This window comes from Macaca nemestrina, chromosome Y, assembly GCF_043159975.1.
Source record: "Macaca nemestrina isolate mMacNem1 chromosome Y, mMacNem.hap1, whole genome shotgun sequence".
Lineage (NCBI taxonomy): Eukaryota > Metazoa > Chordata > Mammalia > Primates > Cercopithecidae > Macaca > Macaca nemestrina.
In genome coordinates, this window is record NC_092146.1 from 3,283,551 (window position 1) to 3,309,892 (window position 26,342).

Consider the following 26,342-nt stretch of genomic DNA (forward strand, 5'->3'; position numbering starts at 1 on the left):
TGCACAACGTGCAGGTTTGTTACATAGGTATACATGTGCCATGTTGGTGTGCTGCACACATTAACTCATCATTTACATTAGGTATTTCTCCTAATGCTATCCCTCCCCCATCCCCACAATAGGACCTGATGTGTGATGATCCCCTTCCTGTGTCCAGGGGTTCTCATTGTTCGATTCCCACCTATGAGTGAGAACATGCGGTGCTTGGCTTTCTGTTCTTGCGATAGTTTGCTGAGAATGATGGTTTCCGGCTGCATCCATGTCCCTACAAAGGACACAAACTCATCCTTTTTTATGGCTGCATAGTATTCCATGGTGTATATGTGCCACATTTTCTTAATCCAGTCTGTCACTGATAGACATTTGGGTTGATTCTAAGTCTTTGCTATTGTGAATAGTGCCACAATGAACATACACGTGCATGTGTCTTTATAGCAGCATGACTTATAATCCTTTGGGTATATCCCCAGTAATGGGATGGCTGGGTCTTTATTTTTATTTTAAGTACTTGAGTACATGTGCAGGATGTGCAGATTTGTTACACAGGTAAACAAGTGCCATGGTGGTTTGCTGTACCTGTCACCCCATCACTTTGGTATTAAGCGCAGCATGCATTAGCTCTTTTTCCTAATATTTTCCCTCCCCACTCCCTGACCCCCCAGTGCCAACATGTGATGTTCCCTACCCTGTGTTCATGTGTTCTCATTGATCACCTCCCACTTATGAGTGAGAACATGTGGTGTTTGGTTTTCTGTTCTCATGTTAGTTTGCTGAGAATGATGGTTTCCAGCTTCATCCATATCCCTGCAAAGGACATGAACTCCTCCTTTTTTATGGCTGCATAGTATTCCACAGTTTATATGTGCCACATTTTCTTTATCCGGTGTATCATTGGTGGGAATTTGTGGTGGTTCCAAGTCTTTGCTATTGTGGACAATGCCACAATAAAATACGTGTGCCTGTGTCTTTATAGTAGAATGATTTGTAATCCTTTGGGTATATGCCCAGTAATGGGATTGCTAGGTCAAATGGTATTTCTGGTTCTAGATCCTTGAGGAATTGCCACACTGCCTTCCACATGGTTGAACTAATTTACACTCCTACCAACAGTGTAAAAGTGTTCCTATTTCTCCAGATCCTTTCGAGCATCTGTTTCCTGACTTTTTTTTTTTTTTTTGAGACGGAGTCTCGCTCTGTCGCCCAGGCTGGAGTGCAGTGGCCAGATCTCAGCTCACTGCAAGCTCCGCCTCCCGGGTTCCCGCCATTCTCCTGCCTCAGCTTCCCGAGTAGCTGGGACCACAGGCGCCGCCACCTCGCCCGGCTAATTTTTTGTGTTTTTAGTAGAGACGGGGTTTCGCCATGTTAGCCAGGATGGTCTCGATCTCCTGACCTAGTGATCCACCCATCTTGGCCTCCCAAAGTGCTGGGATTACAGGCTTGAGCCACCGCGCCCGGCCTGTTTCCTGACTTTTTAATGATTGCCATTCTAACTGGTGTGAGATGGTATCTCACTGTGGTTTTCATTTACATTTCTCTAATGACCAGTGATCGTGAGCTTTTTTTCATATTTGTTGGCCGCATAAATATCTTGTCCATATCCTTCACCCACTTTTTGATGGGGTTGTTTTTTTCTTGTAAATTTGTTTAAGTTCTTTGTAGATTCTGGATATTAGCCCTATGTCAGATGGATAGATGGCAAAATTTTTTTCCCATTCTGTAGGTTGCCTGTTCACTTCTTTTGCTATGCAGAAGCTCTTCAGTTTCATTAGGTTTCTACTTGAGTCTTCCCTGGCCTTAGGAAATAGGCCAACTCTTGTTTTTTTGGAAAACATTTCACCTGGTCTTTTTATTTTTATGCATAATTATGGAATGTTTATGTAATTACATAATTACAAAATATAACACAAATCATACATTAATTACCTTCATATATGTAATAGCATAGATATTATTTTCTTTAATCATCTCACACACACACAAAAGAGAAATACACAGGTAGTGTTTCAAAACTGTCTTCTTTTTTCAAACAGAGTGTGGCTTCTGCTTCATCAACACCTCATTGCTGCGAGGTGAGGCTACAATGAGCATAACCAGTGACGAGGTGAACTTCCTGGTGTATCGGTATCTCCAGGAGTCCGGTAAGAGGCTTGGTTTTCTGTCGGGAGGAAATTCATCTTGAGCGTCTTATAAGCAGAATGATCAACCCTTGATTCAAAACCAAACGTACAAGAAGCAGCACTAAGAAGGTTCTTAGTGCTAATGGGGAGAAGAGAAGGTTCTGGAGCCATGTCATCCCACCTTCCTCAATGATAACGACCCTAGTGGACTTTGTTTGTCATCTCTACATGTTTACTACACGCAGCTCTTTTCCTCACCAACATACAGTGCTGGTGGATTTGTTTCCTAGGGCTGCCATAACACAGTAGGGCAAACTGGGGTGGCTTAAAAAGAAATACGTTGTCTCCTAGGTCCTGAGAACAGAAGTACAAAATCAAGATGTGGGAAGGTCGGTTCTTTCTGAGGGTGAGTCTCTCCTGTGCCCCATCCTGGCTCCTGGGGCCTTGCTGCAGTCTTTGGATTCCTTGGCTTATAGGTGCATCACCCTCATCTCTGTGTTCAGATATGTCCACATTTCCCTGTGATAAAGACAGTCAGATTGGATTAGAAATTTACTGTACTCCAAGATAACCTAATGTTAGTAATTGATGCTGAATCCAGTGATAATTACATCTGCACTGACCCTGTTTCCAAATAGCATCACATTCTGAGGTGCACTGTTGGTGAGCACTTCAACCTGTGAATTTCTGGAGGTGGGGGCACACTTCAACCACCAACAGTTGATTTGGAGTCTTTTTAAGCTTTGTGCCCTTAATACCATATTGAATATACAGTATAGAACTTAATTATTTGAAAAGGAATCCCCAGTTCCTAGGCACCCTTTCCCGGAGATGTATGTGTTCAGTTTGAGGGAAACCAGTCTGTGGTCCCTTGGGCATGGATTCGCTCACTGCTGGGTAGGGTACAATGTAGGCATTGGAGCCACCCAGCATGACTTGAGCTGTGGTGGTTAAACAAGTCTGAGTGAGGCCTATTCATTTGAGCCTCAGTTTTCTTGCCCAGGCAAATGTGATTAAGTATGTGAGGCATGTAACATATTGTAAATAAGTGCCCTTCCCATCCAAGCCTGGGTCTCTGTCCCTTGTGCTCCCAGCTACTGCTATTCATGGGAAGTGGGGTGCTTTCTGCTTATATATCAGATGCCTTGGATTGGCTATTGTCATATATAGAATAAGCAATTGGTATACAAAACAAAATAGGTACCTTCTCACCCCTGGGAATCAGGGAAATAATAACCCTTGTGCTAATATCTCAACCTTGGCTCTTAGATGAGCACAGGTGGTCTCCTGTCTCAGAGCTCAAAGCTTCCCAGAGGTGGCTGCAAATGGAAATCACATGTGCCAAAACCTGCCTCCCTCTTCACTCGTGTCGTAGAATGTAGCATTTAGCAACACTTCTGCACAAGGACATGGTGAAGGCCAAAGAGACTTACAGCATGCCTCCAACTTGCTTCCAACTAAGGCGGAGGCAAGACACATCTTAAATATGAATGGTTTTACAGAGATGTGTTCTGTTGCAGAGCTTTTCTGCCTGTTGCCCAAGGCATATTGGAAAGTATGTAAAAAGACATTAGCCTTGGTGTATATGTCTGCAGGACATTTATGAAATTTGATTCTTTTTTTGAGGGTTTGCAGTTAGCTTTCTGGGCTAAATTCATGAACCTGTCAGGGTCACAGTTTCCGTGGGCAGATATGAATGTAGCCCAGGTCTGCTGAGTGACAGAGCATCCTTGTTTGCATACCTTCTCCTCCTTCAGCAGTGCTGTTGGTGTAACTTTCTGCATAGAAACAGAAAACTCTACAGTCTGGTCAGCCCTCTAGTGGATAGACTCCAGAATCTGCACAGGACAGAAGCCTGTCTGTTCTGCCTTCCAGAAAACAGGGTTCCTACCAGTTGGACCCTGTGGCAGCCAGGAAAGATCTCTGTGCATTTGCCCACATACCCATGCTGTCCAAGTCATGAAAAATCCAGTGAAGTATTTTCCCCACCTTATATATTTAACTTCTAAATGTATTTATCAGATAGATAGATAGATAGATAGATAGATAGATAGATAGATAGATAGAGACAGGTTAGATAGATTAGACAGGTTAGATAGACTAGATTGGTAGATAGATAAATATTAATAGATTCATTAGGTAGATAGTTTAGATACAGTAGATGTTGAAAGATTAGACAGATGATAGATATAGATACATAGGCAGATAGATTGATAGATTAGACAGAGTAGATATTAATAAATAGATTAGACAGGGTAGATATTAATAGATAGATTAAATAGATGGATTAGACAGAGTAGATGTTAGCATATTTGATAGATTAAGATGATGGATAGATACACAGATAAGATTGATCGATAATAATAGATTAGAAGAATAGATATTAATAGATAAATTAGATAGGATAGATTGATTAGATTAGGTAGATACATGGATTTCCTGGCCATGTGACCTACATCACCTGCAGTACTTCTCTCTGGTGATGATGTCATTCATATGAGTTAGTGAAAGAGGAGTGAGTATGCAGAAGAGTGACTGAGATCTCGGCGACCACCTGTTCCACAGCAAGCCCAAGCACAGAGAGATAAAAGGCTACAGTGAGCACTCAACACACAGTGAGGTTGGGCTCTCCATAAAGAGTATGTGGTAGATGACCCAGCAACTTCCCAACGGGTGCGGGTCTTGGTTAGAGTGAGGTAAGGTGAAGGCGAAGCACTTCGCTGAGGTGTCCCTGTGTTCCTGTGCCCTTCATATCCTAGGCTGCTGTTAGTTGAGTGGGTGGTTCTTGTCACCGCCTGCTGGCCTGAAGTTTCATCATTTTGGAGTTTCTGCCCGAGTGGAGACCAAGCTGTGTTCTGTGCCAGTCTCCTCCTGTCGCATCTGTAAGCTGCTGTTGTGAGCATGGTGGTGTCAGGGTCAGCTAAACAGAAAGACATGCCCCCTCCTTCTAAGACTGACCTCACACTTTAGGGGAGTAGTACAGTATGCTTTAAAAAACCTCAGCAGAAACAACCCAGATATCCACTGACAAAGGAAATTCCATCAAAAGAATGTTTGCATCCATTCAGTGGTATGTCATGACTGATCTTTGAAAAGGAAGGAAATTCTGACACAGGCTACAGCATGGATGACCTTCAAAGACACTATGCCACGTGAAATTAGCCAGTCACAAATGGCAAATACCACAGGATTCCGCTTGTAAGGGATACCTTGAGGAGTCTATGGCAAATACCACAGGATTCTGCTTGTAAGGGATACCTTGAGGAGTCTAGTCCAAAGAGACAGTGGAAGGGTAGTTGCTGGGGGATGGGAAGAAGCAGAGGGCATGGAGTTCGTATTTGAGGGTATAGATTCAGTTTTGCGAAATTAATAAAATTCTCGACACATTTGCTGGCGAAAGTTGCACAACAGTGTGAATGCACCTAATGTCTCTAAACTGTGCACTTAAAAATGGTTAAGATGGAGGCCAAGGTGGGAGGATGACTGGAGGCCAGAATTTCAAGCAAGCTTGGGCAACATAGCAACACCCTGTCTCCACAAAAAAAATTTCAAAAATTAGCCAGGCATGGAGGCGCACATCTGTAATCCCAGCACTTTGGGAGGCTGAGATGGGAGGATCGCTTGAGCCCAGGAGTTCAAGGCTGCAGTGAATGGGGATCATGCCAGTATACTGCAGCCTGGGCAACAGTGAGACCCTGTCACTACAAAATAAATGTATATTTTTTACCATGGTTTTGGGCAACAGGTTCATGTGTAGATGCATTAAGTTTAGAAAATTAGTCTCAGAAGAAAGAGGGAACCCGAGTAATATTATTACATTTTAATATAACTTAGAGGGAATTATAATTAGGGTGAATTCCCAGTAATTATTACATGATAAGGGCTTTTTCATAGTTCTGTTCAGTGTTTGAGGCAAGTCCCTGGCACAGATAGTGTTATTTGTTAGCTACATTGGTGTCTGACAAAATTTGGTTATTAAAAAAATTAAGCAAAAAATGTGGCTTTAGTCATAATAGTCATAATAGCAATATTCTGGCAAAAAGGCCATTATACCTCATTGGGTTTAGGTGAAGCCAGCTGTGTTGTCTCTGTGCCATGGAGCACTGCTCAGCTGTGAAAAGGAAGGAGCTGTGAATAGGTGCAGCAAACTAAAGAAACCTCTAGAGGAATGTGCTAAGTAGAACAATCTATCTCACAACATGCCAGAATCTCTGGGACAAATTTAAAGAAGTGCATAGAGGGAAATTTATAGCACTAAATGCCAATAAGAGAAAGCAGGAAAGATCTAAAATTGACACTCTAATATCACAATTTAAAGAACTAGAAAAACAAGAGCAAACAAAAGCTAGCAGAAGACAAGCAATATCTAAAGTCAGCGCAGAACTGACAGAAATAGAGACACAAAACACCCTTCAAAAAATCAGTGAACCCAGGAACTGATTTTTGAAAAGATCAACAAAACAGGTAGATCACTAGCCAGACTAATAAAGAAGAAAAGACAGACGAATCAAATAGAAACAATAAAAAATGATAAAGGGGATATCACCACCAATCCCACAGAAATACAAACTACCATCAGAGAATACTATAAACACCTCTATGCAAATCAACTAGAAAATCTAGAAGAAATGGATACATTCCTGGACACGTACACCCTCCCAAGACTAAACCAAGAAGAATTTGAATCCCTGAATAGACCAATAACAGGCTCCGAAATTGAGGCAATAATTAATAGCCTACCTACCAAAAAAAGTCCAGGACCAGACAGATTCACAGCCGAATTCTACTAGAGGTACAAGGAGGAGCTGGTACCATTCCTTTTGAAACTATTCCAATCAATAGAAAAAGAGGGAATCCTCCCCAACTCATTTTATGAGGCCAGCATCATCCTGATACCAAAGCCTGGCAGAGACACAATAAAAAAAGAAAATTTCAGGCCAATATCCTGATCAACATTGATGCAAAAATCCTCAATAAAATACTGACAAAAAATCCAGCAGTACATCAAAAAGCTTATCCACCACAATCAAATTGCCATCATTCCTGGGATGCAAGGCTGGTTCAACGCATGCAAATCAATAAACATAATTAATCACATAAACAGAACCAATGGCAAAAAACACATGATTATCTCAGTAGATGCAGAAAAGGCCTTTGACAAGAATTCAACAGCCTTCATGCTAAAAACTCTCAATAAACTAGGTATTGATGAAATGTATCTCAAAATAAAAGGAGCTATTTATCACAAACCCTCAACAAGTATCATATTGAATGGGCAAAAACTGGAAACATTCCCTTTGAAAACTGGCACGAGACAAGGATGCCCTCTCTCACCACTCCTATTCAACATAGTATTGGAAGTTCTGGCCAGGGCAATCAGGCAAGAGAAAGAAAGAAAGGGTATTCAATCAGGAAAAGAGGAAGTCAAATTGTCTCTGTTGCAGATGACATAATTGTATATTTAGAAAACCCCATCGTCTCAGCCCAAAATCTCCTCAAACTGGTAAACAACTTCAGTAAAGTCTTAGGATACAAAATCAATGTGCAAAAATCACAAGCATTCCTATACACCAATAACAGAGAGCCAAATCATTAGTGAACTCCCATTCACAACTGCTACAAAGAGAATAAAATACGTAGGAATCCAACTTACAAGGGATGTGAAGGACCTCTTCAAGGAGAACTACAAACCACTGCTCAGTGAAATAAAAGAGGACACAAACAAATGGAAGAACATACCATGCTCATGGATAGGAAGAATCAATATCGTGAAAATGGCCATACTGCCCAAAGTAATTTATAGATTCAATATGATCCCCATCAAGCTACCAATGACTTTCTTCACAGAATTGGAAAAAAACTACTTTAAATCTCATATGGAACCAAAATATCCCACATTACCAAGACAATCCTAAGCAAAAAGAACAAAGCTGAGGGCATCGTGCTACCTGAGTTCAAAATACACTAGAAGGCTACAGTAACCAAAACAGAATGGTACTGGTACCAAAGCAGAGATATAGACCAGTGGAACAGAACAGAGGCCTCAGAAATCACACCACACATCTACAACCATTTGATTTTCGACACACCTGACTAAAACAAGCAATGGGGAAAAGATTCGCTATTTAGTAAATGGCGTTGGAAAACCTGGCTAGCCATAGGCAGAAGGCTGAAACTGATCACTTCCTTACATCTTATACAAAAATTAACATAAGGTGGATTAAAGACTTAAACATAAGACCTAAAATGACAAAAACCCTAGAAGAAAACTTAGGCAATATCATTCAGGATATAGGCATCGGCAAAGACGTCATGACTAAAACACCAAAAGCAATGGCAACAAAAGCCCAAATAGACAAATAGGATCTAATTAGACTGAAGAGCTTCTGCATAGCAAAAGAAACTACCATCAGAGTGAACAGGCATCCTACAGAATGGTAGAAAATTTTTGCAATCTACCTATCTGACACAGGGCTAGTATCTAGAATCTACAAAGAACTTAAACAAATTTACAAGAAAAAAAAATCAAAAAGTGGGTTAAGGATATAAACAGACACTTCTCAAAAGAAGACATTTATGTAGCCAACAAATATGAAACAAAGGTAATCATCACTGATCTTTAGAGAAATGCAAATCAAAACCACAATGAGATACCATCTCACACCTGTTAGAATGGTGATCATTAAAAAGTCAGGAAACAACAGATGCTGGAGAGGATGTGGAGAAATCTGAATGCTTTTATACTGTTGGTGGGAGTGTAAGTTAGTTCAACCATTGTGGAAGACAGTGTGGTGATTCCTCAAGGATCTAGAACCGGAAATACCATATGACCCAGCCATCCCATTACTGGGTATATACCCAAAGGATTATAAATCATGCTGCTATAAAGACACATGCACACGTATGTTTATTGCAGCACTGTTCACATTAGCAAAGACTTGGAACCAACCCAAATGTCCATCAGTGACAGACTAGATTAAGAAAATGTGGCACATTTGTAAACCATGGAATACTATGCAGCCATAAAAAAGGGTTCATGTCCTTTGCAGGGACATGAATGATGCTGGAAACCATCATTCTCAGCAAACTAACACAAGAACAGAAAACCAAACACTTCATGTTCTTACTCCTAAGTGGGAGTTGAACAATGAGAGCACATGGACACAGGGAGGGGAACATCCTACACCAGGGCCTGTTGGAGGTTGGGGGATAGGGGAGTGATAGCATTAAGAGAAATACCTAATGTAGATGACAGCTTGATGAGTGCAGCAAACCACCATGGCACGTGGATACCTATGTAACAAAACTGCACTGGTTGTACATGTACCCCAGAACTTAAAGTATAATACTAAGAAAAAAGAAAAGAAAAGCTGTGTCAGAAGATTGTAGGCTATATGATTCCATCTGTAGGACATGCTTAAGGTGCTGAAAATAATACAGGTGGACACCAGATCAGTGGCTGCCAGGAGTCCAGTGTAGGGATGGGAGTGTGTGCATACAAAGGATGGTTATGGGGGAGTCATTTATTCTGAAAATATTGAGGAGTCAGTTTTATTCAATTTCTTATCACCCTTCATTGACATCGGCTCACCAGTTTGTCTGAGCTATTCATCATGAGTCTTTTCAGCACGTTCATCTTGAGCACCAGCTGCTGTAGTGAGGAAGGTCACTGTGTGTTATAGTCACTTAAATGGATTCCTTGCCTTCAAAGGGCGTCAGCCTTCTCAGAAGCCAGGAAACACATGGGAAACATGGGATGTAGCACATGATACCATGATAAGACACAAGGTGGTGAGGAGCACTAGGGGAGCTGGGAGAAGAGGACAGTCACATCTATCAAGAGCATGAGGAAGACTACGGTGAAGGAGGGGGTGCTGGTTGTAGCCATAATCACTAGCAAGGTGGGCAAGGGGTGACAAGGGAATTCTAAAGCAGTGTTTCTTACCCTTGCACTTCTAAATTTGGGGCTGGATCATTTTTTGATATTGTAGATATCATTTGTTGATATTGTAGATATGTAGCTGCCAGCCTGTGGATGGCAGGATGTTTAACCATATTCTTGGCCTGTACCTTCCAGATGTCTGTAGCACATAGACATCCACTCGTCCAGATGTTGCCAGATGTCTTCCCTTTGGGGACAAAACCAGCCTCACTTGAGAGTTAGTGGCCCAGACCTAGAAGTCAAAATGAAATTTCTTGGGAAGAAATCTCATGGGAAGGCAGGCATATGCTTGAAGCATGGTGAGAGTTGGCATGGCTTTAGAATGGGCTTGGAAGGCCATACCAAGGTGAGGAAGCTCTCCCAGGCCTGCCAAACCTCAACTGCTTTGGAAAAGGAGAGCAGTAGGCAGTTCATGGTGATCAGGAAGGTTACTGCAGTGGGTTTGTGTTGCATTGGGCAGCATATGCGAAGTTCACACGCTATTGCCTGATGCCGAGAATGCACTCATTAGACACCAGCTGTCAATGTTATTGCTGTTATTGTCAGGCATATCAGAAGAGAAGAGATGAACAAAGGGCTTGGTGACAGTAAGGGCCCAGGACCAGATGGGAAGCAAAGAGAAAAGAAAGGCAGATAGCAGAGATATGGAGAGGACAGAGGCAGGGCATCTGGGAGGCCATGACATTTGTTTACTACTATTTGTGTACAGTCATCCCTGGTATCCACGGGGGATGGGTTCCCAGACCCCCTTTAATACCAAAATCCATAGATACTCAAGTCCTTGATATGATATGGCTTAGTAGTTAACAGATAACTATTTTTATCTTCAGCTGAAATGAATACCAAAGGTACATCCTCCTGTTAAGTTTAAATTAGCTCTGCATAACTTACAATACCTAATACAATGTAAATGCTGCATTTGTTATATTGCATTGGTTTTTTATTTGTATTATTATCATATTGTTTCTCTTTTTTTCTAGTTTTTTTTTTTGTTTTTTTTTTTTGAGACGGAGTCTCGCTCTGTCGCCCAGGCTGGAGTGCAGTGGCCGGATCTCAGCTCACTGCAAGCTCCGCCTCCCGGGTTCATGCCATTCTCCTGCCTCAGCCTCCTGAGTAGCTGGGACTACAGGCGCCTGCCACCTCGCCTGGCTAGTTTTTTGTATTTTTTAGTAGAGATGGGGTTTCACCGTGTTAGCCAGGATGGTCTCGATCTCCTGACCTCGTGATCCACCCATCTCAGCCTCCCAAAGTGCTGGGATTACAGGCTTGAGCCACCGCGCCCGGCCACTAGTTTTTGTTTTTATGTATGGTTGGTTGAATCAGTGTATGTGGAACAATTGGATATGGAGATATGGATATGGAGAGTCGACTGTGTATAAAAGCAGGTCGGCACACTTTTCCTCACCTTAGTGGGCCTTGTGGTCTCTGTTGCACCTACTTAACTCTCCCCATGTAGTGTGAAAACAGCCATAGAAAACCATCAACTTATGGGTGTGGCGGTATCTCAGTAAAATTTTATTTACACAGTCACTGGGCCAGACTTGGCCTGCGGGCCTCAGTTTGCAAACCCATAATGTAGACAATTTAGGAATGGCATACAGTGCTCACTGGCTGTGTTACCTATCAAGACTCCAATTATATGTATCTGTTAAAGACTAAATGAAAATTCCAGATTTAATGCCACAAATTGGTGCCCTTAGTATTTGTTTCAGCTGAAGATGGAAAACCAGCAACACAGCTGCCTGAGCACTAGATGTCTGCTTTTCTCTGCCAAATAAGCAGTATTGCTAAAAAGTAGTGACTGGTAATTTAGCAGATTTTGCTGATGAATCAAACCAAAATTAACTGGGTATGGTGGCATACTATTCAACTGAAACGGTTTGTGATGTCATTTCTTGGTTGTGCAGTGTCATCATTGCAAGAAATAAAGCTTGTACTTGGTTTGTTTTAAATCTATTTTTGTTGCCTCGTTAGATGAGACAAATTTTGTAAAGACCATTTCCTCTCTTGTGAGACTATTGCATCTTTCATTCTGAATGGAGAGGGCTTTATGTGAAGGATCCTTCCATCCTTTCTGTGGTTCTTATTTTAAGCCTTTCTCAGTTTATTTTGATTATACTCTTTTTTTCTCTTTGGGAATAATCTTACCTCCTCTGATTGTCCTATTACTCTAAGGTTTGTGCACAATCGCATGGAAAGAGTGGGTTACTTTTCAGTAGCAACAACCTAGAATCAAGATGAAATGTAAGGAGAGTAGAGCTGGGAGTAGTGGCCTTTTAGATGTCACTTCCCCCACCATGGTGGGGTTGATGAAAACATTTTTGGTTGTCACAATGGGAGTGGATGCCATTGGCTTCTAGTAGGTAGAGGCCAGGGGTGCTGCTCAACATCCTATAATGTATGGGACTGTGTGCACACAGCAAAGAATGATCCTGCCTAAAAGTCAGCCATGCTGTGGTTGAGAAACCTTGCTGAGAAGAGATTCATCAGGAATATGCCTTCCAAGTGGGTGGCAAGGCTGCTGGCTTCAGAAATGTCTCCAGCCTAGCCTATAGATGACACTAAGAAACCCAACCCATCACTGTCACACTATCTTTCATTGAGGTACTACCAAGCTCTTTATTTTCCTGCCCTTTAAGTATCCTCCTGCCCTTTAACTACTTCTGCACCTGCTGCTGGGGCAGTCCTGGGTGCTTTGTTTGTCACTGATATTCTCATCTTTCTTCCTGTGTCTGTCTTGTTGGGCAGAAGAGATGTGTTAATTGTTGCGGGAAAGCTGAGGAGGCACAAGGCAGAAAAGTCTCACCACTCTGGCAGATGGTAAATTAATGTGTTCATTAATTCTGGACTCCAAGTTGGAGGGGGTGAGACGTTGGCAGGAGTGCAGGCAGGGCTGGCCCTGGAAGAGAAGCATCTTCCGTGGAGGTGCTGTGCTTCCAAGTGCCTTCCACAGCACCCTGGCAGTTGGCCCCAGCAACCATAGCCTAAGATGCTGATGAATCAAGTCTAAGAGGAAGTGGTCAGCCTTCCTCTATTACCTCATCCTGGGGCATTGTCTTAGTTTGTATGGACTGTAACCAACACCTTAGACTGGGTAGTTTATATACAACAGAAATGTATTGCCCACAGTTCTGGAGGCATCATGATCAAGGTGCTAAGTATTTGCTTTCTGGTGAGGTCCTTTTCCTCATGGATGGCTCCTTCTGTGTCTTCACATGGTGGAAGGGGCAGGGGAGCTTGCCCAGACCTCTTTGACATCCTCATTGTACCAACAAGGAACCTGGGAAAGTGACATTTCTATTTGCTGTGGTCTTCTCTCTTGATTGACTGTGTCTGGGGAGTGGCTGTTGTCCCTTGTGTGTGCCTCATCAGCACCTTGAGGTACTTTTTATCCCCACACTGCAGAGGAGAAAATGCAGACGCAGCCAAATGAGGCAATGTGGACCAGGCACCCAGCCGTAGAGCAAGGACAGAACTCAGCCATCCTGCCTGCTCCTGACATTTTCTCCATCCAGCTTGCCTGCTTGCCTTCATGAGATCACAAGGCCAGAAATTAGTAAGAAAGTCTTACAAGCAAATGGACTGAAAAAATCACTGATTTAGAACCCATATAGAGATGCATTCCAAGAAATGCAACTAGTAAAGATTTCAGCAGATAAGAGGACTTCTGATAACGGTACGTTCCCTAGGTCTTTATGATCATAAAGTGCCTAATTTCCAGTCATGACAACCTGCCCTATCCAAAAGAGGACCCAAACTGATGAAAGATGTTCAAAGTAATATTACCCCTGTATAACTTTATGCTGCACAGATGTCATTGTGTATCTGCACAAGAAATTCCTTCCAGCAGACAACTTTCAGCTCTCTCTGCATCAGTCTCAGCCTCCCCACCCTTGGTCTGTCTTTGCTGTTTCATCTCCTTGTTTCAATAAGCTTTAGTTGAATGTGAATACCGTTGTCCACACAGTCTGGAAATGAAATTTGCATTGGATAACATAGTCGTTTAGAGAGATAAAGTTATGCAGCAAACTATGCACTCAACATTAAAAATCCAGGTGAGACAGAAATCAGGGGCACCCTCCCGGCTTGGGTTAGAGTGAGCATTGCACACCATACTTTACTAGTTGCCTGAGTTGCATCCAGACTGACTGCTGTTCAGAGCTGCTGGTAGTCTAGCTGGACAGCCAGATGGCAATGGAGTCTGTCCATGCAGGGAATTCAAGAATTTTGGTTCCTGTTCCTGTGGGTCTTGAAGTGTGAGGTAAAAAGTGGAATCTCAGAGTCACATAGCCTATGGTTCACATTTTGTTTCATCCTCTTATCATGTGAACCTTGACCTGATGTCTCCAGTGTTTGTCTTTCTATGTGAAACAAAAACAGTACCAACTCCGAACAGTTACTGCAAAGACTGAGGTAGTTTACAGAGTGCCCAGGTTTGGATGAAGCTGGTAATGTGGTCAGACTCGGCTCTGTTTCACAGGGCATGTGATTGCAGGTGTCAGTTCTGTGGCCCAGTGCTGGTTGCAGGAATGAATGAGTGAGACTGGATGAATAAAATATGCCAGAAGCATGAGAGTTTCTTTCCACAGTTGATCTGTCAGCAATGAGGTTTGTTTTTCAGGAGGCATCATCAGCACCTAATGCTGTATTCTGCTGCATTCAGTAGGCGTTTCTTGATGCTGTTTCATGGTGGCTGAGAGTGTTTATTGGCTACCCAGCCTTGAATCTCAGGCCCAGCCCTACAAATTAAGCAGTAGGAGACTGCTATTATTCTCAAAAGATCTTGAAGTGTAAGGTAAAAAGTGGAATCTCGGAGTCACATAGCCTATGGTTCACATTTTGTTTCATCCTCTTATCACATGAACCTTGACCTGATGTCTCCAGTGTTTGTCTTTCTATGTGAAAGAGACCTGATTTATCAAGGGGTAAGGGGCAGCATCAGAATGATGCTGAGAGGCTTAAAGCCATTCAGTAAGAGCCACGTGAGTGGCCCCCATCAGCCATGAGAGTCATGATGTCTATGAGAGAGGAATCACTGCAGCCCAGAGTAGATAAGGAAGATTTCATGCAGTGGAGCCTTGGGCCAATAATGCAGTGAGGTCCTGCTTTACCAATTGACTGGAGTTTTTGTATTCTGCACTTTACTGAACACCTCAATGATAAAAGCTTGCAGGTGAAACTTGGTATATATAGCATAGCAGAGAATAGAGTCATTGATGAATACAAGGGTGGGTTGCTTCATTTGGTAGGAATGGGTAGAGGAAAAGGAAAGTGAATATATAGAGAGCAACAAGTAAGAAGGTAAAGATTAGGTTCTTGTAAAGAAACGTGGCTTATATCCTCCAAAAACACAGTGAGGAATTTCAGGATCCAGTGCACCCCCAGGCTGCCTCTGCACCAGACAAAGTGACCCAGCCCCGCCAGGCAAGGTTGCCTCTATTAGGAAACTCCCTGCAGCACCCGAGACTTGCTGGCAGTAGGATGCCACCTCCCTCTCCTTGATGAAGGGCTGTCACAGCTTCCCTATCACCTCCAGACTTCCACAGATGCTCGGTGACCTTGCCTTCTTTCCTTGAAGCAGACATCATCCGCAAGAGCAAGGCATGGCTTTCTGTGTATTCAGTACTGATCCTCTGCCCCCCTTTATTTATTATTTAAATAAAGGCTCTTTAAATAAGAGCCTTTATTCAAAGCTGATCTGAAAATACCTTTAAATGGCCAAGCGTCATTGATCAACAGCTTCCTACAGAGGCAATGAAAGAGATGATGCACTGGGAGAGAAAAGGAAAAGAGCCAGTATCTGTTAGAAAACATAAAACTCCTGGTATTTTGAGAAAATAATTCAGCGCCACAACAATCAGTGCAGAACAGGCTCGTTTCCGTCTTTGGACTTCAGGTTGTAATGCAATTGCCCCCAGTGCACTTGGGTTCAGTGTTTGCTGTTTCCTTATCTTGGGCTGAAGAAAGGTACACTATGTTCTTGCAGCGGGTGACACAGAGTAGCTTCAGCATGAGCTTCTGCAGAGTATTGTGAACCATGGAGTTGGGGGGATCCTGGAGTCAAATCTGTGTAACAGGAATGTCCAACTGGGGCATGCAGGGGAAACTCTTTATTTATTTATTTATTTATTATTTATGTTTGAAATGAAATCTTGCTCTGTCGCCCAGACTGGAGTGCAGTGGCATAATCTTGGCTCAATGCAACCTCCGTCTCCTGGGTTGAAGTGATTCTCCTGCCTCAGCTTCCTGAGTAGCTGGGACTACAGGTGTACACTACCACATCCAGCTAATTTTTCTAGTTTTAGTAGAGACAGGATTTCACCATGTTGGCCAGGCTGGTCTCCAACTCCTGACTTCAGGTGACCCACCTGCCTCGGTCTCCCAAAGTGCTGGGATTACAGTTGTGAGCCACCATGCCCACCCTGTTCTCTGCCTTATTAACAATACTGAAATGGTTCTACCATTTAAAGGGCCTTGTTCCAAGATACTAATTTTGGTTTTCCTGGGACTGAAATCTCTCCCTCTCCCCCTGCCCTTTTTCACCTTACTGAACCCAAATCAGAAGGGCCCCTGGGCGTCCTATGGTGCTGTCTTAGCCCACAAATTAAATATGTTTGAAATTTGCAGACCACCTTCAGATCTCAATGACTGCGCCTCCTTCCTTCAATTTGGGTCTCACTCAATGTCACCTTTCCCGTCTTGCTGCAGGTTTTTCCCACTCGGCTTTCACATTTGGGATCGAGAGCCACATCAGCCAGTCCAACATTAATGGGACGCTAGTGCCACCAGCTGCCCTCATCTCCATTCTGCAGAAGGGACTGCAGTATGTGGAGGCTGAGATCAGCATCAACAAGGTATGTAGCTGCTAGGCCTGGCCCCCGAACAGCGGAGCCTTGGGAAGGTGCAAGAGCTTGGAACACACTGGAAGCTAACATATATTTCCCTCTGGCATTTGGGATTAATTCAGTGGCAGGGTGCACTGGCTCATGCTCATAATCCCAGGATTTTGGGAGGCTGAGGCAGAAGGATCACTTGAGCCAGGAGTCTGAGACCAGCTGGACAACCTGGCAGAAAACACCTTTTCTACAAAAAAATGTAAAGATTTGCTGGGTGTGCTGGTACACACCTGTTGTCCCAGCTCCTGAGGATGATACTGTCTAAGTCCACAAGGTCAAGGCTGCAGTGAGCTGTGATCACCTGAGGGCACTCCAGCCTGGGCAACACTGTGAGACTGCATATCTGAAAGAAAGAAAGAGAGAAAGAGAGAAAGAGAGAAAGAGAGAAAGAGAGAGAGAGAGAGAGGGAGAGAGGGAGAGAGGGAGGGAGGGAGGGAGGGAGGGAAGGAGGGAAGGAAGGAGGGAAGGAAGGAAGGAAGGAAGGGAAGGAAAGACGACCGCATATCTAAAAGAAAGAAAGAGAGAGAGAGAGAAAGAAAGAACACTGGTTTCCCACCCCACTTTAACATCTTACTGATTGGTTGTGTGTATACACAGTAGCAAGTTTCCAGTGCCCCTCTGACATGGGTCTGTATATTTTACTTACACGCAGACTCACTGGCTGCTGACTCATGTTAACAATTACACTGCCACAGTTGAAAAAGATGCAGCAGACCTTCAACTGCTCTGGGCTTCGGAGTGGACTTTTGCCTTGCTCGCACTATGACTTGTTCTGTCTTCTTGATTTCTTGGAGTAGGTTGAAACTATGTTTCCTGAGAACCTGACAGGGCATCACCAGAGGCTGCATCAGGGCAGAGAGGTGATAGCTCTTGTGTTAAAGAGAATCTCAAGGGATGTTTTCATTATCAGCATAGTTGTAGAGCTGATGGGGTGGGAGGATGGAATCATAAATACACATTAAAATTATGCACTTGGCTGGTATCCCATCCCACTTTTTAGATTGTACCACAATAAGGTGTTGTGCCAGTTTTATACCAATTTTGGTTTTAAACAACACCCCTTTCCCTCTCTTGCCCCATTCTGCTGTGGTCTCGGGAATCTATAGTGAAGATCTTCTCAACTTCTGGGAACTTCTGGAATCCACAACCTTTCTTGCCACCTTCACCTGTTTCTATTTTGTTTTTAAATTAAATTAATTTTTTTTGAAGCAGGGTCTTCCTCTGCAACCAGGCTTGAGTGCAGAGGCACTATCAGAGTTCACTGCAGTCTCAACTTCCAAAGCTCAAATGATCCTCCTTCCTCAGCCTCCAGAGTGCTGGGGCCACAAGCATGCGCCACTGTGCCTGCAGTCCCTGTTGTTGATTCCTCAGTCTCCAGCTCCCTCTTTCTGTTCCTGTTTCTCCTACTCTGACCAAAGTACATGATTCTGCCCAACTTCTCCGTTTTCTACCTGGTAGTTGGATTTTTCCAGGATTCCCTCTATCCTGTCTTCCTAGGAACCGGTCTCACCCTTAAAAACCTTTCTTCTTTGCAGCATGTTATGTTGCTTTCTTTTCATGGTTTAAAAACCTCTTCTAGAAAATCACAAAGTAATATATCCTGTTCTCTTTTCTCCTTTTTTTGGGGGGGTGTGTGTGTGTGGGGTGGACAGGGTCTCACTCTTTTACCCAAGCTGGAGTGCAGTGGCACAATCATAGCTCACCGCCGTCTCCACCTCCTGGGCTCACATGATCCTCCTGCCTCCGCCTCTCAACTAGCTGTGAGTACAGGTGCATGCCAGCACACCCAACTGATTTTTGTATTTTGTATGGTGATGGTGTTTTGCCATGTTGCCCATGCTGGTCTGAAATTGCTGGGTTCAACTGATCCTCCAACTTCTGCCTCCCAAAGTGCTGGGACTACCAATGTGAGCCCCTGTACCTGCCTCCTTTTTTCTTGTATTTTTGCCCACCATTTTGCACAAAGCCATAGCTGTAAAAACTCTGGTGTCTGTGCCTCTCTCATGCTCTTTCTTCCCTGGCAACCGTCCATCTTTTTCCCTTCTTCATTTTGGACCCCTGGGGTCTTCAGGTTGCCCTGTCCAGCACCATGCAGTGTCGTTATCCTAGTGTTACCAGCAGAGGGTGTCCAGGTTCTTGGTGTCTTGAACAAATAATTAGACAAAACACACAAACAATCAAGGATAGAATAAAGGGATTTATTGAAAATGAAAGTACATTCCACAGCAGGGGAGCCCAAGCCCAAGCATTCGGGCTCAAGGATCCCATTACAGAATTTTTCAGAGTTTAAATACTCTCTAGAGGATACCATTGGTTCCTTGGTGTACACTGGAGAGGATGAAGTAAAGTTACAAAGTCGCTTACTCGGCATACGCTTTATGGAGAGGATATTTCCTGTCATAACTGATGTGCAAATCGACCTTATGTTCCCTGCCTCATTCCCCACTAAGAGATGTGATCCTCATAAATATTTATGGGAGGCAGAGGGACCAATGGTCTTTTTTCTGTAACTGCTTCATGCTGGCTTGGGGCATAGTCCCTACCTATTGGGGATCATGGAACTCTCCACCCTGCCGTATCTAGTGGAGGCAGGATAGCTCCTTGATGGCCAGGGTAGTTGTCTTCACCTGGAAGTGATGGGAGCTGTTGTTGCATGATTATCTGAAGCTTGATGGTCTCCAGGAGAGAGGAAATGCATTTGGTTAAAAGATTGAATGGGAACTTCAGCAGGTGGATACTTACACTGTCAGGAATGTTATAGAGATTTGCAGGAGGAAAGCAAAACCTGGCTTGTGGTGTGTTCTAGGATCTGCGTTTCCTTAAAGTCTTAGCATAAATGACTGCATTTTGGTTTGGTTTTGTCTGTTGGGGTTTATTGCATGAGCTTAGTCCAAAACAATGATCTCCCAGAATTTTGTTTTAAAATTTGCCTTTTTTGATCAGGTTCTCACTTAGGTAAGAGTGTGACCAAAACGTAGGACCTTACTTCTACTCTGAGTTACAGTCATTTTGGGTTACCGGTCTCAGCATGTCATTCATAGGTTACACTTTCCTCAGGGTCGCACATTACTTTCAGCTCTTGTCATTCACTTGAAAAGTGACCATTTGATGTTCTAGAGATGGCTGCAGGAAAGCATTTAAAACCCTTGAGAGAGTATAGCACACTAGGGAGACTATTATTATGATTATCGGGAGGATAATACCAAGAGTTTGGAGTATGTTCTTTACATAAAGTCCCCATAAGCCAAACCTTCTAAAATCAAATAGATCAAAGAATGAGTTAAATAGTCAGTTCATTTTCTAAGCAGTCCGTTCATCATTCACCTACCCCTGAATCTCTGTAATCTTCATTTGATGTATTTCTCCATAGGCCTCAAGTGTCAGCAGCTGTACAGGTACTTATCTGTTCAGCCAATTCTATTATTTAGCATAACTTTCACAAGATAATTTAAAGTCTCTTGTATAACTGTGCCATAGAATGTGCCACAGAGCCTATTATAGGAACTAGATTTTTAGTCATTGCCTGTTTTACTTTAAACCACTGAAAAAGGACCTAACAAATGATTCCCTTCTAGAAGAGTGAAGGCCTCCTAGCAGTGTTCTCTTTAAGCCATGATGTGCATTAAGAGAAGTGAACCAGTGTTTTGTTTTTGACTGATTACTAGGCAACGTATGTATCATTGAAGTTTCTTACCTGCATTAGGCCTTTATCCTTTATCTATCAAAGAATAAACTTATCCATATATAAGGCTGGCTACAAACTCTTTCAAAAATAAATGTAAGTGCACATAAGAGACCCCTTTTCCACTCCTGTTGTTCACAGAGGTATAAGCAAAAGAAAATATTCAAAGATAAGAGTTTCTTGACAGTAGAAGTCTTAATCTGTGAACTTGGGAAAAGCTGTTCACATCAAGGATACCATCTTCTTCTTGTGAGAAATTTCCCTGTTAGTTTTACCTTAAGAGTTCCAGTGGGTGTACAGTTCCAAGAGCATGGAGGGACCCTTCTCAGTTGTAAGACCATAAGCCCAAAGCCCCAAGTCCCTAACACAACAGTGTAGAAGTGTTCTTTAAGTATACTTTAAGTTCTAGGGTGTTCTTTAAGTGTACTTTTAGTTTTGCATGTGCAAAACGTACATTGTAGTGTGGATGGCAAAAACAGTCTTTCTTTGATGTTCTCAGAAGATCCAAACCATAAAAAGCTTTCTTTACCTGCTGAAAATACGCTGTAGCATAATAATTTGCTGTTGTAACATCAGCCCAATTGCATGGGAAAACTTTTATTCAACCAGAACGTGCACTGAAAATAATAATTGAATGAAATCCCTTTATAAAATGGCCCACAAGCTGACCAAATGTACCTGAAGAATTTGTAAGTTACCACACCAATGTATTCAATTTGGGTTATTTTATCTTTTCCATGCTGAGTCATGGCATGCAGAACTTTTAGTAATAAGAACTTTAAGGACTCAGGAAGGACAAGGTGGCCATCCTCTTGGTTCTTCATGAGTCCATGCCTAATTAACATTAGATGTGTCCTCTTGAATACCAGTTGTTTTTCCAAATTAGGTGCATAGCACTGATTTATGATAACCTGGGTTATCATAGGTAATGCAACTGAGACTGTGGCATTTATTCAAATTGTGTATTTAAAAAATTTCAGTATCAGCTGCTTTAACATGAAAATCTGACAAAGTATTTTCCTGATATTTGATTAATTTTTTTATTTTTTTAATTTTTTGAAACAGAGTCTTGCTCTGTCGCCCAGGCTGGAGTGCAGTGGCACGCTCTCAGCTCACTGCAAGCTCCGCCTCCCGAGTTCACGTCATTCTCCTGCCTCAGCCTCCTGAGTAGCAGGGACTACAGGTGTCCACCACCACACCCGGCTAGTTTTTTGTATTTTTAGTAGAGTCGAGGTTTCACCATGTTAGCCAGGATGGTTTTGACCTCCTGACCTCATGATCCGCCTGTCTCAGCCTCCCAAAGTGCTGAGATTACAGGTGTGAGCCACTGCTCCCAGCCGATATTTGATAAATTTTTTGTTTTACTTCAGTTAGCTGCTTTATACAAGGAAATCTGGGTATTTCTGTGGTTTACAACAACAGCATAATAAACATACTTAGACATTAAAATTTTAGAAACCCAGTACAATTTTGGAACATATGTTAGTGTTATTCACAAAAGTATAATGTAAAAAAGACTGAACATCATGTTTGCAATCCCATGTACCTAACATGTCAAATAATCCCATTTATCTCTTTTCTGGATGTTTTCAGGGGCCTTCTGATCCATCCAAAAAGCCGTGCATTAGGAAAGACATTGAAACTGAAGTTAGATTTTTGAATTCAGATTACCATAAATTATGTATTTTGCCAGAATTATGACTCAGAAATTTTAAAGAAGTTCTTATGTTCTTACACACCTTACATGTAAAACTGTTTCTGGTAGTCTTAATTGCATGTTGCAATGTTGATTCTTAGCAATTTAATTATAACATAAAACCTGTTAAGTTATATTAATTATGTACTAGGTGTTGATAAGGTCTGATTGTTTCCAGCATAGCTAGGGGTGTGGCCAACTCCACATGTTCCCAGGACTTACCTAGCTGGAAAGCAGACAAGTTAAACAATTCTCAAAAGCAAAAGAAGCAGCTTATAACCTTAAAGCATTCAGCAAACCTAATATTTGGACATAATTTACACCACATATTTATTTACATTTTGAAGAGAATTATATTTTACCAATAACTTTTAAAATCATCTTTATTTCCCAAAGATTACTCAAGTCATATGAATTAAATAAAATGCACTGCACTTTTTTTTTTTTAATCATACTTTAAGTTCTAGGGAACATGTGCACAATGTGCAAGTTTGTGACATACGTATACATGTGCCATGGTAGTGTGCTGGACCTATTAACTCGTCATTTACATTAGGTATTTCTCTTAATGCTATCCGTCCCCTAACCCCCCATCCCCACGACAGGCCCTGGTGTGTGATGTTCCCCGCCCTGTGTCTAAGTGTTCTTGTTGTTTAAGTCCCACTTATGACTAAGAACATGTGGTATTTGGTTTTCTGTCCTTGGGATAGTTTGCTCAGAATGATGGTTTCCAGCTTCATCCGTGTCCCTACAGATGACATGAACTCATCCTTTTTTATGGCTGCATAGTATTCCACAGTGTATAATTTGCCACATTTTCTTAATCCATTGTATCATTGATTGACATATGGGTTGGTTCCAGGTCTTTGCTCTTGTGAATAGTGCCACAATAAATATATGTTTGCATGTGTCTTTATAGCAGCATGATTTATAATTCTCTGGGAATATATCCAGTAATGGGATGGCTGGGTCAAATGGTATTTCTAGTTCTAGATCCTTGAGGAATTGCCACACTGTCTTCCATGATGGTTGAACTAGTTTACAGTCCCACCAACAGTGTAAAAGTGTTCCTATTTCTCCACATCCTCTCCAGCACCTGTTGTTTCCTGACTTTTTAATGATTGCCATTCTAACTGGTGTGAGATAGTATCTCATTGTGGTTTTGATTTGCATTTCTCTGATGACGAGTGATGATGAATATTTTTTCATGTGTCTGTTGGCTGCATAAATGTCTTCTTTTGAAAAGTGTCTGTTCATATCCTTTGACCATTTTTTGATGGGGTTGTTTCATTTTTTCTTGTAAATTTGTTTAAGTTCTTTGTAGATTCTGCATATTAGCCCTTTGTCAGATGGCTGGATTGCAAAAATTTTCTCCCATTCTGTAAGTTGCCTGTTCACTCTGATGGTAGTTTCTTTTGCTATGCAGAAACTCTTTAGTTTAATTAGATCCCATTTGTCTATTTTGGCTTTTGTTGACATTTCTTTTGGTGTTTTAGTCATGAAGTCCTTGCCCAAGGCATTGCACTTTTTAACTTTTCTGACAAAATATTTGATTTAAGCTTTTATTATTATTAAACCAATTAATTAAACTTTTTTATTAATTAAAACTTCCAGAGGAGATAAACAGTGACTATTACCTTTTATTTAACCAGTTAATCCTGCCTGTAATCCCAGCTACTCAGGAGGCTGAGGCAGGAGAATTGCTTGAACCCAGGAGGCAGAGGTTGCAGTTAGTTGAGATCACACCATTGCACTGAGCCTGGGCAAAAAGCATGAGACTCTGTCTCAAACAAAATAAAATAAAAATAAAAAAGAATATTCCCAAATAGTTTCAAAATTTTGGAGAAATTAGGCAGAGAGAAAAACATGTAACTTACATTCCATTGTTGAGAGTATTCTCAACCCACTTAAAGTAGCAGGAAGCCTAAAATCCAAAAAGTTAGTTTAAGGATTGAAAGCTGGTGTGCTCCATTAATTTCTGCAGGCCCAATAAAGGTAGCTTGGAAATTCAAGGTAAATGGAACAAATGATGACTTGCCAGAAATGCATAGAAAATAAAATATTCACAGAACCAAAAAAAAAAAGCTTTCCACTAGGAACTAAAAAATATCATGGAGATATATATATATATATACACGTACATATACACATACACTCAAGCAAAGCCAGTGAATAGACAGCAAGTGAATGAAAACTAGAAGCAAAAACAAACAGGAAACCAAACCTAAATGTTCCTACTCAATTTACCCTGGAGACTACAGTGTTATCTAGGCTTTTAAAAAACCCATATATTGAATATTTTATTCCTGACACACAATTTAATATCTTTAAGTTCACTAATATTATGCATCCTGTGCAACTGATAAATTCACTTTAATTACGTGACCAGTAATCAAGACTGAAAGGTTTAATTATGAAAGTATTAATTAACCAAATGTCTCTAAGAATGTCTTAAAGATTATTTGATTGTTTAAACCTTTTCCAGCCAGGCGTGGTGGCTATTACCTGTAATCCCAACACTGGGGGTGGCTGAGGCAGGTGGATCACCTGAGGTCAGGAGTTCTAACCTGGCCAACATGGTTAAACTCTGTCTCTGCTAAAATGCAAAAAATTAGCTGGGCAGGGTGGCAGGCACCTGTAATCCTAGCTATTTTCAAGCAGAAAAATTGGTGGAACCTGGCAGGCAGAAGTTGCAGTGAGCCAAGATTGCGCCATTGCACACCAGCCTGGACAAGAAGAGCGAAATTGCGTCTCAAAAAAACCCCAAAATACCCAACCTTTTCCACATTTTTCTGCCTTACTTAATGATTACTTACTACATTGTTTCATAAGTAACCTTTTCAAATCTGTAATTTGAACTTAACTTTTAGATAACTTCTGAATTAGACAAAACGATTATTTTTTCTACCAGTAACATAACCCTTTCTGGCACGTTTTGTATACAGAATTACATGTTAATTAGAGTTTTTATCCTTAGTAACCTAAAACTTTAGTGAAACCCTAAAAAGCAAGAAATCCTGAACTATCACCTATGAGCATTTATGGATAAGAACAGTTCCACATTTTATGACCCTATCTTAACTGGAAATGACTCAGATATTAAAGGAACATCAATAATAACTTTAAGATTTTAATGTACATTTAAAGTTTACCTAAAACAATTATCCTATTCACTGTACATAATTTTTATTAAACAAGGGAGACGTGAGACATTAATCAACATATGTAAAATGAACATTGGTTTGGTCCACAAAGGCAAGATGACACCTTGAAGCAGGGAGAGGGCTTGGGTCTTCCAGGTCACAGGTTGCAAAGACAACATAAAATTTGGACAAAATGTATGCTGACAATTCTGAAGGCATTTCTCTTTTTATTCCACCAATAATTTTAAAGCTAGTTACACTTGTAAGTCACATGAACTTAAAAATTGACTAGACTTAATTTATGAGTTTTCTTTTACTTACAAATCAATTTGGTAAACACTACATATAACAATGAGTGCACATACAAATAAAGACATCTAGATATGGATACACACACATAAACAAAGATCCAATCCCTTAGAACCTTGGCCATGAGATAGCAATAGAAGCTTGCTGGTTTTTCTTTGCCCCAATAGATGTTTGTAATGCTTGTTCCCCACTGCCATAAAGAAACAGCACTTAAACATAAATTTGATTTCCTCAGTAAGGCCCATTTTTTAACTTTCTGCAGAAAGGGTACATTTGCCAGCAGTTTTGCCACGAGAGTACACTGAACAAAGGAAACAGGGTCATTTATCACCTGATGCGTCCACCTTACTGCCGTGTCTGGTTTCCACTGCCTGGAATGGGACCTCACATTCTGTATTTGACCTGATTGGCTAGCAACTTAGAACTTTTTAAAAGAGGCAAAGGTAGAGGAGAACAAAGGAAGGAGGAAGTAACTAGTGGAATGTTGAGAAAGGTAAAAACACTTTTAAGTAGGGAAGAGGAACAGGCTATGACCTAATGCTTGCTTGGACCAGTAT

At 41.7% G+C, this 26,342-nt stretch overlaps 1 protein-coding gene across 4 annotated transcripts in view; it reads left to right on the forward strand.

Annotated features, from left to right (window-relative positions):
* LOC139355401 (transducin beta like 1 Y-linked) overlaps positions 1-26,342 on the forward strand; it is a 221,549-nt gene that overhangs the window by 144,290 nt on the left and 50,917 nt on the right. For all 4 annotated transcript variants that reach the window (XR_011618579.1, XM_071089493.1, XM_071089495.1 and 1 more), the window contains exons 3-4: positions 2,031-2,138; positions 16,768-16,913. Coding sequence is in view for 3 of the 4 variants with exons in the window: in XM_071089493.1 (XP_070945594.1) it covers positions 2,081-2,138; positions 16,768-16,913 (204 nt within the window). In the remaining variant the exon portion in view is untranslated. The remainder of the gene's footprint in view (positions 1-2,030; positions 2,139-16,767; positions 16,914-26,342) is intronic.